Source organism: Meles meles, chromosome 18 (genome assembly GCF_922984935.1).
Source record: "Meles meles chromosome 18, mMelMel3.1 paternal haplotype, whole genome shotgun sequence".
Lineage (NCBI taxonomy): Eukaryota > Metazoa > Chordata > Mammalia > Carnivora > Mustelidae > Meles > Meles meles.
The window spans coordinates 61,149,012-61,162,669 of NC_060083.1; the positions used below are offsets into that span (position 1 = coordinate 61,149,012).

The following is a 13,658-nucleotide window of genomic DNA, read 5'->3' on the forward strand; positions in this document are numbered from 1 at the left end:
CCAGGCAGCCCAAACTCAAACACTCATGGCTGGCGAAGGCGGGTGCTTGTGAAAAGGGAGGGAGACAGGGAGCCTGTGCTGAGGGAGACAGGAGGCAGCTCGGTGTCCCAGCAGATAAACCCCACGACCCTGGCCGAGTCCTTTCCTCCTCCCTCCCAGGGCGGGGCCTCTTGGGCTGACACTGCCCTGTCTGTAGCCCCGGGAGGCCAAGTCTTTGCCTGTTTTTAAACTGCCCAGGAGGGGCGCCCATGTGCTGTTGTTGGGTGAGAGTCCTGGGTTCGAGTCCCTTGTCGGGGTCTGTGCTCAGTGGGTCTGCTTGGGCTTTCTGTCCCTCCGCTTCTCCCCCTGCTCATGAGCACATGTTCTCGCACTCTCTCTCCCTCTCTCTTCCTCTCTCTCTCTCTCCCTCCAAATAAACAAAATAAATCTTAAACAAATAAACAAAAAACTGCCCAGGAGCGCGGGCAGCAGGGAAGCCGAGCAGAAAGGGAGAGGCGCCCGTCGGGAGGAGGGGGCGGCGTGGCGGACAGGGTTACCATCTCGATGATTTGGTTGCAGAACTCCTGCAGGATGACGATGACCCTGGAGGGCGTGTTGTAGTGCTCGGACGTGGCCCAGATGAAGCAGATGGTGTAGAGCACCTTCACGATGAAGGTCGGCAGCTGCGGAGAGACGGGCCGGCGTGCCCTCTCCACCCTCTGCGGCTCCAGGTTGTGGGGGGGACCCCAGAGGGGAAGGAGGAGGCAGTCCCCAGGACCAAGCAGCCCCTCCCGGCCAGGAAGCCCGCAGCCCCCGCGCCCCTAAGGCGCCAGACCAGCCCCTACGAGCCGTCCTCGGACCCGCGCACCATCGTGAAGTCGGCCTGCTCCGTCTCCTCCAGCAGGACCCGCAGAGGCTTCAGGTGCAGAACAATGTCGCTGGCCTCCTTCAGGCCTGCACGGAACGAGGACCAGGGCTCGCGCACGTCCAGCGGTCAGAGATGGGGCCGGGCGGCCCCGTGTGCATGAACACCAGCTCCCTCAAGACGCAGGACCTTCCCCGGAGGACGCCGCGTGTGGGCAGGGGCCCCGGCCCCCCGCTGAAGGCTCCGGCCGCTTCCCCGGCTCACCGTCCATGACGTCCATGTACACGTTTTGCAGGGCTGGCCAGTAGCAGCTCTTGGCTTTTTCCAGAATCTCGACTATTTTGTTCACTTTGGGCCTGTTCAGCTGACGCAGAGAACAGGAACATGAGCCTCTCCAGAGGGACTCGGAGACCCCACACAAAAGGCAACTGACCCCGCGGCCGCTGGAGCCCAGGACTTTCATGCGGGTTCTCTGGGTCCCCTCGGGGGGTCCTGGGGGCCCGCACAGAGGGGTGCACGGCTTAGGAATTGGCCTGGCCAGCACGTGGGCCCTCGGCTGTCGAGCCACGGAGGCCGGGTCACCGCCGCAGGGTGGGGGGACGGTCACCTGCTCGTGGATGTATTTGAGATTCATCAGCCGAGCGTCCCAGAACTCAAACTCCACTCGGGGCAGGGGGTGGAGGCCGTCCAGCAGGGGCTGGGCCGAGTCCTTGCTCAGCACGTCCCGGATCTGGTGCGACCAGTCGATGATGATGGTCTCGATGGCGTGCAGCAGCGAGTTGTCCAGAGCAGAGGGGACCCTGCGTAGCAGGTGGGGGGCAGGACGCTGTCCCAGCCGCAGGGATGGGTCCAGCCAGCGCTGCCTCCCCGGCGGCCCTCGGGACAGCAGGCCCCATCTCGCCCCTGTCCCTCGCTGCTCACAGCCACCCCAGGGAGGCTGGAGAAGTGCCCAGATCCAGCTCAGAGAGGACAAGTGTGGCATGAAGCCCACGTCCACGGGGGCCCTCCTGGCTGTCCTCACTGGGGTCACACAGGCACACGCGGGGGGGGGGGGTCCGCGGACCACTCCCAGTGGAAGACCTGCCTGCCTCGTGAGCCCCCCAGGGGCCGTCACCCCCCAATGTGTGATCACGGAACACACTGCCACCGGGCAGCCGCTCCAAGAGCCCCGCTCTCCAGCCAGCTGCCAACGGAGGTCGGGCAGGTACGAGGGGGTGCGGAGTCCTTGTGCTTCCCGGGGCCTCCGGGATGGGACCACCACCACTTAGATTCACGGTCTCCACCTGCTGAAAACCCCTTCTGCACCCCTCAGTGCCCCTGGGCTCCAGTAGCCCCTCCTGTCCTGCCCGCGTGCCTTTGACCTCAGACTCAGCACCATCTCATGGTCTCGTCTGCCCTCTCTTGTTTCCTCCCTGGGGGTCACGGGTCGGCGACTCTTCCGACCGGCCAGGAGCCGGGGCTGGGCCGCCTACCTCTCCATGGACTCCAGCGTGCCGTCCAGACTGCCCAGGTGCTCCGGGATGGGCAGCAGGGTCTTCCCTTTGATCTTGCCCCCCATCACAAACATCTCATTCTTCAGCTTGTGGACTCGCTTCACGATGTCTTCCGAGACCACCCGGGGCCAAGCACTCAAGTTTTCGCTTTGGTTTAACAGAGAGTAGAGCACCTGGAAGGGAACGGCTCCTTACGCGCGCCCGGGCCTCCTCCGACCCGGTGGCTCCCAGGAAGAACGCGGAGCCCTCAGTGCCTGGAGCCCTCCTGGAGAAACTGAGTCCATGCCAGAAGGAGGCGTGGCCAGGAGGGGCGTGCAGACGCAGGGCGATGGCCCAGCAGCAAAGCCACCTCTGAGAAGGGAGCCCCAGGTCTCCGAGCAGTGGTTCACAGGGGCCTGCTGAAAGCAAAGGGCCCGTGCTGCCTTGGAGGGCTGACAGGGGCCGAGCCGGGACCCCCAGGTTTGCACGTTGAAGCCCCAACCCCGGTCCCCCTGGCTGTGGCTGTCTTTGGAGATAAGCCTTTCAAGAGGGGACTAAGTTAAAATAAAGTCCCATGGGTGGGCCCAAACCCCATGTGACCGGTGTCCTTGTGAGGAGAGGTGTGGACACAGACAGACAGAGGGACAGCCAGGTGAGGACGTGGGGAGGAGACAGCGTCCACAAGCCCAGGAGAAAGCCTGCAGAAGGCACGGGCCCTGCCCTCGCCTGGCTCTGGGACCTCCACCCCCAGGACTGCGGTCCCTTGTCATGGCAGCCTCAGCAGACTCACAGATGACCGAGCCCTCCCGCTCCGGGCCGGCCAGGCTCCTCTTCCCAGTGCGAGGGCAGGCTGGCCTGAGTCCTCACTCGCAGTCTCAGAGCTGGGGAACCCATCTACCGGGACCAAGCCACTCCCACCCTCTAACTCTGTGGGCAGGGGCCGTGCCCGGGGCACCCTGAGCTCCTAAGGAGACCGAGTGAGGACGAGGCGCTGGCCGGGGCCTCTCAGCCCTCGGGGTCACAGCACCGCTTGCAGGTCCGGTCGAATGCAGTGTGTCTGCACACCAGTGCCTCTGACCCGCTCCCAGGGAGCCCAGCGCTGCTGGCCCGTGGGCTGCAGGGCTCTAGGCCACTCACCGACAGGGCGAGGAACAGAGATGGTTCCCCAGCGCACCTCCCCCACCCCCCCCCGGCACCCACCTCCTCCACAACGGCGATCAGCTGTTCCACGGGCGTGGGGCTTATGTCCCCGTAGATGAGCCGGTCCTTGTAGTTGTTCTTGCTGATGTTCTCCCGCCCCTTCTTGATGAAGTAGACCCCCTTGGACTTGAGGGAGGCGGGGAAGCCCAGGCAGGGGACGATCATGCCGGCGGGACTGAGCGTCAGCACCAGAACCAGGACGTCCGGCTTCTCGAAGAACTCGGTGAATAAGGCCATGTTCTCCTCGGCTCCGATCAGCTTGCCCCACTTGTCCGGCTTGAACTTCAGAATGAGGGACGCGATGCTCTCTAAGTACTCCAGCCTGACATCCGGCGTGATGGTCATCGTGGCTTACAGCGCGGTCAGCTGCCCGGAGCACAGAGAAGCTGACACAGCACCGCACACGGGGGGCTCACGCCCCGCCCGTCTCCGGAGCCGCTCGAAGCCTCTGACCTGACCAAGCCAGGCGACGGGGTCCCCCGCGAATGGTTGCTCTTCCGCTGGGAGTGGGCTGGGGGCAGGGAAGGACATGGGGGTCCTGGCTGTCTGCCCTGGCTGGACCATCATCGCCCTGGGGCGAGGGCCGCACAGCGGTGGCGTGTGCTCGCATGAGCTGTGACCGGGAAGTTAAGAGCGGGGAAAGGCAGAGGGGGCGCTGGGGAGGAGGGAGGCCAGGAGACGATCGCAGCCAGGGGGTCCGCGGGTGGGGCGTGGGGGGAGGCCAGAAAAGAGCAGCGTCACGTTGAAGGGTCCCAGGGAAGGCGGCGCACACCCCCGGGGTACGGGCAGAGCCCAGAAGGAGTTCCCGTCCCACAGGGGAAGGCTCACCCGCGGGTAGACACTGTTCCAGTCGTCGGCAGGGCCAATGGACAGGCAGCTCCTTCCCAGACCAGGAGGGATAATGGCTCCCTTTCCTGGAGGGGCTCCAACTGTCGTGGAACTTCCGCGGGTCCCCTCAGCACCTGGGACTTCTAGAACCTTCTCTCAGGACCTGAGGGACCCGTGGGGTGCGGCAAATAAGCAAGGCCCCACGGCCCGCCGCAGTGGGGAGGCTCTCGGACTGTAATATTTTTAAATTTAATTTTATTATTATTACTTTTAAAGATTTTATTTATTTGAGAGAGAGCCAGAGCCCATGAGCAGGAACAGGGGGACAGGCAGAGGGAGAAGCAGATTCTCTGCTGAGCTGGGAGCCCGATGCGGGGCTGGATCCCAGGACCCTGGGACCACGACCTGAGCTGAAGGCAGACGCTTCGCCAATGGAGCCACCCAGGTGCCCCCGAATGTAATATTTTTTAAATCAGTTGAACCATCTTTTTGCCTTTGAACTGGAGCGTTCAGTCCACTTCCAGTCCCGTGACCCACACACGCTGGGATTTCCGTCTGTTGTCTTACCAAGTTCTCCTTTCTTGCCTGCTTCTGGATTATACAATTTTTATTATTTCGTCCCCTCTCATTACCTTGGTTATCATACATCTTTTATGTTTCCCTTTACAGGCACGGAGACGTCGTAACATGCATCCTGACTTACCCCACACGAATGCAACCCGGTAACCAAATTCAGAAAATAATTTCCACTTACAATAACATCAGAACAACTCGGCTCACGATTTCATTTATACAAGCATCAGAAAGAATAAAATACTTAGGATTAAATTTTTTTTTTGGCCTTTTGATTTTTTTTATTACTCAAATCAGCTTCATTTTTTTATTTAGCTTTCTGACGCTGTGCTTGTGCCTTCAACACGTTCACAACGATTTCCTGCTCCTCGATCAGGAAAGCACGCTTGGTCCTGTCACGAACACACTTGGCACACATGAAAACACCGTAGGCCCTGCTGACGTGTTTTTTCGTTTTCGACAACCTCATAAGCACTTTAGGTCTCACAGCACGAACTCCTCGAAGCTGGCCCCGGGCACACGCCACATGCAGATTTTGGTGCTTTCCCAACCTTCTTGGTATAAAGGTAAACGATTCTATTACCCGGGGCTCGGAACAGCCTCGTTTTATTAAAGGCTGTATTGTAGGACAGCCTACGACGGTAGGTCAAACGTTGGACCATTCTGAATGCCTACGGACGCCGTCCCCGGAAGAGGAAAACGGCCTTAGGATTAAATTTTAGAAGTTTACTGTTTTGTTTTTATTTTTTATTTTTTTTAAAAGATTTTATTTATTTATTTGAGAGAGAAGGAGAGAGCACGAGACGAGAGAGGTCAGAGGGAGAAGCAGACTCCCTGCCGAGCAGGGAGCCCGATGCGGGACTCGGTCCCGGGACTCCAGGATCATGACCTGAGCCAAAGGCAATCGCTTAAACAACTGAGCCACCCAGGCGCCCTACTTAGGATTAAATTTTAGAAGGAAGCACGAGACTTACAAGCTGAAGACCATGAAACATCGCTGAAAGAAATTAAATACGTGGGAGCATGAAAGGGCATCCCACGTTCACAGCTCCAACCACTTCCTCCGGTTAAGATGATGACGCTGAGACTTATCTGTGACCGATCCAGATTCAGCGCACTCCCAGCCAAAATCCCAGCCACCTTTCTTGCAGAAACGGGACTGCCGGTCCTCCCTATCACAAGGAAACGTGAGGGACCAAGGAGAGCCAAAACGATCTTGAAGAAGAACGAGGTTGGAGGGCTCACGCTTCCCAAACACAACACCTCCTATAAAACCGCAGTAGTCCGGACGGAGAGCTGCCGGCGTGGGGCCGGACGTCCAGAACCCTGGACCGGAACGGAGGGCCCAGGAGTCGCCACAGTTATGGGCAGCTGGTGTGAGACGGGGGTCCCAAGACGGTCCAGCGGGGGCGGAGCAGGCTTTCCAAGAGATGGCGCTGGGACATGAGGATACCCACACTCACCCCTACCTCACACCACCTACAAAAATTAACTAAAACTGGACCAAAGACCTGTGAGAGCCACAACCGGAAAACCCTTTGAGTAAGACCTACGAGTAGATTTCCAGAACCTTGGAGGAAGCAGCGGGTTCGTTCTTTCTTTCTTTCTTCCTTCCTTTCTTTTTTTAAAGATTTTATTTATTTATTTGACAGACAGAGATCACAAGGAGGCAGAGAGGTAGGCAGAGAGAGAGGCGGGAGCAAGCTCCCTGCTAAGCAGAGAGTCCAATGTGGGGCTCGATCCCAGGACCCTGGGATCATGACCTGAACCGAAAGCAGATGAGCCCCGAAGCAGGGGTTTCTTAAGAGAGGACACTGAAACCACAAGATGAAAGAAAATGATGGGTAAGTGGGGCATCATGGAAATTAAAAATGGGGGGCTTCAAGGGGCACTACAAAGAAAGTGAGCAGAGCACCCACAGAATGGGGGAACGTATTTGCACGTCGTCTATCTGACAGGGGACTGGTACTCAGAATGCGTATGTAACCTGTGACATGGTGTAGAAACACTGGGACGCTGGGGGGCTCGGTGGGTTAAGTGTCTGCCTTTGGCTCAGCTCAGGACTCATGGTCTCAGGGTCCTGGGATCGAGTCCGCATCGGGCTCCCTGCTCAGCAGAGAATCTGCTTCTCCTTCTGCCTCTGCCCTTCCCCCACCCCCGCTCATGCCCTCTCTCTCTGAATAAATAAAATTTTTTAAAGTAATAATAATAATAAAAATACAAACAATATAATGCAAAATGGGCAAAGGGCATAGATCAACTTTCCCCAAGACACACAAACGGCCAATAAGCACGCGAACAGGTATTTCCATCATTAGCTGTCAGGGAAGGAGCTCCTGTATGGCGCCCAGAGCCACCGAAGCCGTCGAGACAGGAGTTCCCATCACCCAGCCCTCTGGATGAGCCCTGCCCTTGCAGCACGTGGCACTGTGCCTGGGCCCCCGCACGCCTTCTGTAAGTATCACTGAGGGAACAAAGGCTCTGAGAGGTCCCGCTGCAAGGAGGTCTGTTGAACCTCATCCAACCCAGTATTCGCGGCGCCCTTCTTCCCTTGGGGACCCATCGCTTGTGGAAGCGTTAGATCGGGTCTAGGAGGTCCGGCTTCCATACGATTGTGCTTCCCTGGGGTCTGTGTCCCCCAGGCACGAAGATCGAACGTCTCCTGCTGAAATCGTGGATGTGCAGGGGGTGCAGGGGGTTCGAACCCCCGCCCTAGGGCTGCAGGGTGGGTGCTGTGCCTGCTGTGAAGGAGGGACGCGTGGGTGACCTGGAGCTCCTGGCGGGTCACACCTGAGGTCCTGCCTGCGCAGAGGAGACACTGGAGGACCCGTTTTCTAGGGGGCTCCACCAGCTCGAGACATGGACACGCTGTCCCTGTTGCAGCGGGAACAGCGGGCCCTTTGGGAATGGCCAGGGCACTGTGTGAAGCCTCAGGGCTGGCAAGTGCTCTTGGAGCAGAGCAGTGGGAGGCCAACGGCAATCCTCTCCCCTCCTGCAGGGCCACCAGCGAGGCCCGCCATTCCCTCACCTTCTTCTCCCTGACAGTCAGGCCGTGTAAAGCCCAGCCTCTACTTACAGTCCCCTGGGAGCACGTCCCCCTGCCCCGCTGACTCGGAAGACCTGTGCAGCAGACACGGCCCATCACCCATCGCTATGCACAGCAGTAGGACCATCTCCCCCTGCTGGGGACGCTCGCCAACAGCAGGAGACCGGGCCAGCCCTCCCCGCCCCACGGCCTTCCTCTGTCTGCTCTGGCCCTGACACGCCCTCATGCCCGGTTCCTGGCAGAGGGGACGGGAGGACAGTCAGCCTTTGTCCTGCTGCCCAGACACGACCTTGCCCCGGGGCTGGGCGGAAAGGGAGGGCAGAGCCCTGTTCGCCGGGCTGGCCCCGCAGGATACTCTGCTTCCTTGGTGGGGAGGACAGTGTGGCCAGAGGGATGTCTCGGGCCTGCGAGGTTTCCAAAGGTCGCAGCAAGCTCCGCGCTGGAGGCCTGTGGGCCTTCTCCAGCCCGTGCGCTCTCTGCCCGGCAAGCCCTGGGCTGAGGCCCCAGCGGAGCACGGAAGTGTGTGGGCTGCAAGCGGTCCTGGCTGGGAGCAGGGCCGGTCAGCGTGAGCGCTGCACAGCCTCGTCTCCCTCTCCCCACCCAGGGCACGTGGGCGGTGTGGGGTGCTCCCCGAGGAAGCAGGCGGGGGCGGACGTGCCTCACGGGGGCGGGCCCAAGAGAAGCAGAGCTGACGCTGGTCCCGGACCAGAGACACCGACTCATCGGCGCTGCGATGCCGAGAAACCGGACCAACCCCAAACACGGGCAAGACAGCCGCGCGTCGAGCCCCGAGCAGCCTCAGGCGACGCCAGGGGACGGGGGTTCTAGCTAGCCGCAGCCAAGGACTGGGACAACACGGGTGGGGGGCGAGGACCGTCCTCAGATACCGAGGGGGGGGGCGAGGGGGGCGGCTGAGCAGGATGTTTCCTCGGACGGACTTGGGCAGACTTAGAACCTGACCCAACACTCAGCCTGTCCAGGGGAAGGCTCAGCGGGACCTGACCTCAGTTTGGACAAGAAGAGAGTCACGGCTCGTGAGGGGTTCTGAGCTTGGGGGAACAGAAGAGGCGATCCGCGGGGCTTCAGATAGAAGGCGCCGCCCCCCCCAGCCCTGTGGCTCTGGCTGGACCCCATCAGGGCACTTTGAGGGACAAGGTTCATCACTCGCTAGTCCTGGAGGGAGCGTGGAGTGCCCGGGCCACGCAGCAGGGTCACAGGGGATGGAGGACGCGGGAACCTGGGCTCTCCCTTTAGTAGGGCCCACAGGTGGGGTGTCTGGGGTTTTGCGGGGTTGTTCTCCACTGGCTGACTTGAAGCATATGAGTGGAGTTCGGGTTCAGGAGAGCGGAGGCGGGTCCCTCAAGCAGCCCGATGGTGAGGTCGCACCGCAATGGGCTTATTCAAGACGGAAGTTGTGCACCTGGAGTCTCCGCATCAGGTCTCGGTGTCCCGCACACCTTTGAGTCCTCACGGGGACCTCCGCGCGGTCCTCCCGCCAGCATCTCTGTGTTCATCGGGGCTGGCCGGGGACAACACCGTCCGGCCCTTCCAGGTGCCGGCCCTGGGCTCAGCCCCGTTGAGCGCCTGAGAGCTCCTTCTTGGCTTGGAGCAGAGGTTCTCGGAGTCTGGCCCCTGGGGTGGTCGCGGCACGGGAGCGAGTTAGGGAAGCAGGTTCTCAGCACCCCCCCGTCCCCCTGAGCGGTGGGAGCCTGGGATCTGGGGCCGGACCCTGCAGTCCTTACCGCAGCGAGCCCCCAGGAGACGCTCCCGCACAGCAGAGCGTGAGAGCCCCTGATTTAGAGTATAATTTCGGCGTCTGTTTAGAGTCACGTCATTCGAAGGAGCCCCCCTGTGCGACCTTTCTGGTCACTCGCACCTGAGGAGGACCCCTGACCCCCCGCCCCCCGCAGAGCCCGCCTTCCCTTCCACGAGCCCCACTGGTGGGTGGCTTGAGGAGCAGCGGTCACCTCACGTCGTCGTTCTCCAGTGACCGCACTGTGGAATCACCTGGGAAGCTTCCGGAACTAATGGCACCTGGACCCGCCGCCCCAGGGTCAAGGCCAAATATCCAGGTCTTAAAAGCTGCGGCATGGGTCTGAGTGAGGAGTCCCTGCCCCAGGAGGTCTCAGTGCCCCTGGGAGGTGAGTCTCGAGGCCCCTACCCTGTCTGCAGCCACATTGGTCCCAGAGCCCTCGCAGCTGGCTCATCGCTGACCGTTTGTCTCCCTAACAGGACAGACCTCGGAGGTCCCCGGCACTTCTTCCAGGAGGGGCCAGTGCCAGGCTCAAGGCCTCTGCCCAGCGTCTGACCGTTCCTTCCATGCTGGCGGCGCATCCGTCAGGTCCCGTCGGCCCACTCTGGGCTCGGGGGGTGGACGAACTCAAGGACAGGCTGAGCTTCTGGAGCCCCCGGGTCACCGCAGCTCGGCATCCCCCAGAGACTGGGAAATATCAAAGACTGCTGTCTTAAGAGGACAAAGACCCCTTTTCTCTGGACTTTTTTTTTTTTTTTTTTAAGTTGAACTCCTCTTGGATGACTTGGTTTACGGCATCTCAACTGGAAAACGGAGTTCTCCGAGGTGCGTATCAAGTGCTTGGGGTCGCCCCTGAGGGTCCGAGCGACGGCGGAGGCTGTAAGGCTCTGGGCTTTTCCCCTGAAAATCACCTGTTCTGCTGTGCGGGAGAGTTCGAGTTCAACTCTGAATTTCAGGGGAGCGAGACACACGCAGCCCTGGGCGCGTGCTTTGAATGTAATGAGTCAGGAAAGGTCTGGAAATGAAATTTCCTGCCTGTGGTTTGACTCAGCCTGTCTGTCTCGAAATCCACCCCAAGGACGTCTGTTCCAGGGTGACAGGGCTGGTCTGGGCCTGCCCTAGACTCCTACAGGGAGAGGGAAGAGGGGCCGACTGACGGGGAGGAGCCTGCGTTCCCCCAGGACACCTTTCCAACTCCGCTGGTCGACCCCAAGGCCGGTTCCCTCAGCCTGGCCTCCGTCCCTGAAGAAATAGGGACTTAGAAATCTCAGTACTTCCTTGGCTTTTCTGTCTTCTTTGCTAGCGTCATGGGAAACAAAGGCGGAAGAAAATGCAGATAAAATTAAACGTCCGTATAACCTGCAGCCCGTCAACAAACCCTTGTGCCAGGCAGGGTATGATGTCCCTCCAGGAAGCTCCCAGATGTCTTCATGCCTTCACTGTCTTTCACTAGAGAGGAAAATCACCTTAGCTGGGCGGTAGACAGGCCTCCAGGACCCTGGGAGTCGTCTTCAGCGCATCAAAGTCCTTTCGGAAACTCCCCTTATCTTCACTTCTTCCAACCTGGGGCTGTGTAATCCTTGGTCCTCACAGTCCCAGACGGCAGCGCTCTCTGCCCACGGGTCCTGTTCCCTTGCTCTAATAAAACCAGCTTTTTGCACCGAAGATATCTCACGAATTCCTTCATGGGCTTGGATCCCCAACAACGCTATTCCCGAAAAACTACATCACTAGTGATGTGGGGAACAAAGGCAGAAGGAAAGTTATTACGTGTCCTTACGACCTACGGCCCACTGATAAGTCCTTGAAATAGGCAGAGTGACCTTCCTCTAGGGACGCAGCTGCCTGGATGTTGGTACTTTGCTAAGGGCCAAAGGCAGTCCTAGCTCCACCCCCAGGATCCTGAAGTCTACTTTAATATAAAAAATTCCTTTGGAAACTCCCTTTATCCCTACCCCGCCCCCCAGATACACAATGGCGACCACACCAGGCATATGACCCTCTGGTACACATCTGAAGGGTCTCATGACTCAGGTTTTATCAGGTGGTAATAAAGGACCTTTTCCCAACACCAGCTGGCCCCTCATGGTCCCGCAAACCTTGCTTCCAAAATTCCCTAGAGACTCACGTTCTCCCTCACCGCCCCCCCAACTAGAGAGCACATCATGGGTCACTCTTCATGACCTCAGCACAGCCCTTCCTGCCCACGGGTCCTGTCCCCGGGCTTTAATAAAACCACCTTTTGGGGTGCCTGGGTGGCTCAGTGGGTTAAGCCTCTGCCTTCGGCTCAGGTCATGATCTCAGAGTCCTGGGATCGAGCCCCGCGTCGGGCTCTCTGCTCAGCAGGGAGCCTGCTTCCTCCTCTCTCTCTGACTGCCTCACTGCCTACTTGTGATCTCTCTCTGTCAAATAAATAAATAAAATCTTTTAAAAACAAACAAACAAACACCTTTTATCCAGAAGACACATTCTTCCTTGGCCATTGGCTTCGAACCCTCATGTCTTTCCTATATCACAAGCACACGAGCCTAATCGTCCCGGTACTGGGGCCGGGGGTCTCCCAGGACCTGGGACTTCTGGAACTAGACCTAGGAGAGTCAGGGACACTGAGGCTAGTTAGTGACCCTCATACTGTTGCCAGTGCCCCACCGACTGCAGAAGAGACGGGGCTGGCATCTCTCAGGAACCTTCCAGGAATCGAGAAGAATTCACTGTGGTTCTCGGAGAGGAGCAGGACTTTCTCGGGACCACCCACTGGAGTGGAGCCGGGTTTAGAATCTGATTTTCTAATTTGCCAAATGCTGCTGTTTACCCTCAAGGGACCATTTTAATTGCAAAGCTTTATTTTATAGTCTTGGGTGGTCCCAGACCACCTGGCGCTCCAGTGGAAAGGAAGCCTCTCCAGCCCCGAGGGGCTCTGCCAGAACCTGCTGTTCTCTCCCCAGGTAATCCGCTTGCACGGTCAGGCCCGGGGCGGCCCTGCTCTAGAGGCAGATCGGGAGGCAGAAATGGGCACCGGGGTGTTCGCTGTTCTCACTCAAAGCCACAGAGAAACGGCACATGGACTGGGAGCAGCCCACCCAGCGAGGCGGGTTTTCCACAAGCTCTGACATTCTGGACAGGGCTTCATCAAGTTGGAAGGGCAGTTACACGTGTCTTTGAACAACACTGGGCCAACAAATCAATTTCTGATACATGGCAGAAAGAGACCCTTTTGTTTCTTAAATAGACTATATTTTAAAAGATTTATTTATTTATTTGAGAGAGAGACAGCGTCAAACGCAGTGGGCAGGGGCAGACGGAGAGAGAAACCCTAAGACTGTGCGGAGCAGAGAGCCCGATGCGGGGCTCGATCTCGGGACCCCGAGATCGTGACCTGAATTGACACCAAGGGTTGGATAATTAATTGACTGAGCCACCCAGGGGTCCCTAAAGAGCCTTTTTAAATTATTTTATTTTTTTAAAGATTGTACTTATCGGGGCGCCTGGGTGGCTCAGTGGGTTAAAGCCTCTGCCCTAGGCTCAGGTCGTGATCTCAGGGTCTTGGGATCGAGCCCCGCATCGGGCTCTCTGTTCAGCGGGGAGCCTGCTTCCCCCTCTCTCTCTCTCTCTCTGCCTGACTCTCTACCTACTTGAGATCTCTCTCTCTGTCAAATAAATAAATAAAATCTTTAAAAAAAAAAGATTGTACTTATCTATTTGAGAGAGAGACAGCCCACCAGCAGGGGAGGGGCAGAAGGGGGGGCAGAAGCATCACCCCGCAGAGCGTGGAGCCCGACGCCGGCCTGCACCCCAGGACCCCGTGGTCAGGACCGCAGCTGAAATCAGGAGTGGGACGCTTAACCACCGGGGTCACCCAGGTGCCCCTACACGGACAGTTCTTTTAAAGCAGTTTTAGGTTCACAGAAAAACTGAGTGTAAAGTCTCGAGTCTCCCCATGCC

General features: G+C 58.7%; 1 protein-coding gene and 1 pseudogene across 1 annotated transcript in view; both read right to left on the bottom strand.

Moving 5' to 3' along the window:
- The window catches only part of DNAH17 (dynein axonemal heavy chain 17), an 85,765-nt gene extending 81,904 nt beyond the window's left edge, over positions 1 to 3,861 (bottom strand). Inside the window, exons 1-6 of the mRNA XM_045984411.1 lie at positions 3,517 to 3,861; positions 2,317 to 2,510; positions 1,452 to 1,644; positions 1,109 to 1,208; positions 848 to 933; positions 537 to 662 (exon numbers count right to left, since the gene is read on the bottom strand). Of these exons, the coding sequence (XP_045840367.1) occupies positions 537 to 662; positions 848 to 933; positions 1,109 to 1,208; positions 1,452 to 1,644; positions 2,317 to 2,510; positions 3,517 to 3,861 (1,044 nt within the window). The remainder of the gene's footprint in view (positions 1 to 536; positions 663 to 847; positions 934 to 1,108; positions 1,209 to 1,451; positions 1,645 to 2,316; positions 2,511 to 3,516) is intronic.
- Positions 3,862 to 5,186: 1,325 nt separating this feature from the next.
- LOC123929957 lies at positions 5,187 to 5,585 on the bottom strand (annotated as a pseudogene).
- Positions 5,586 to 13,658: the final 8,073 nt, after the last annotated feature.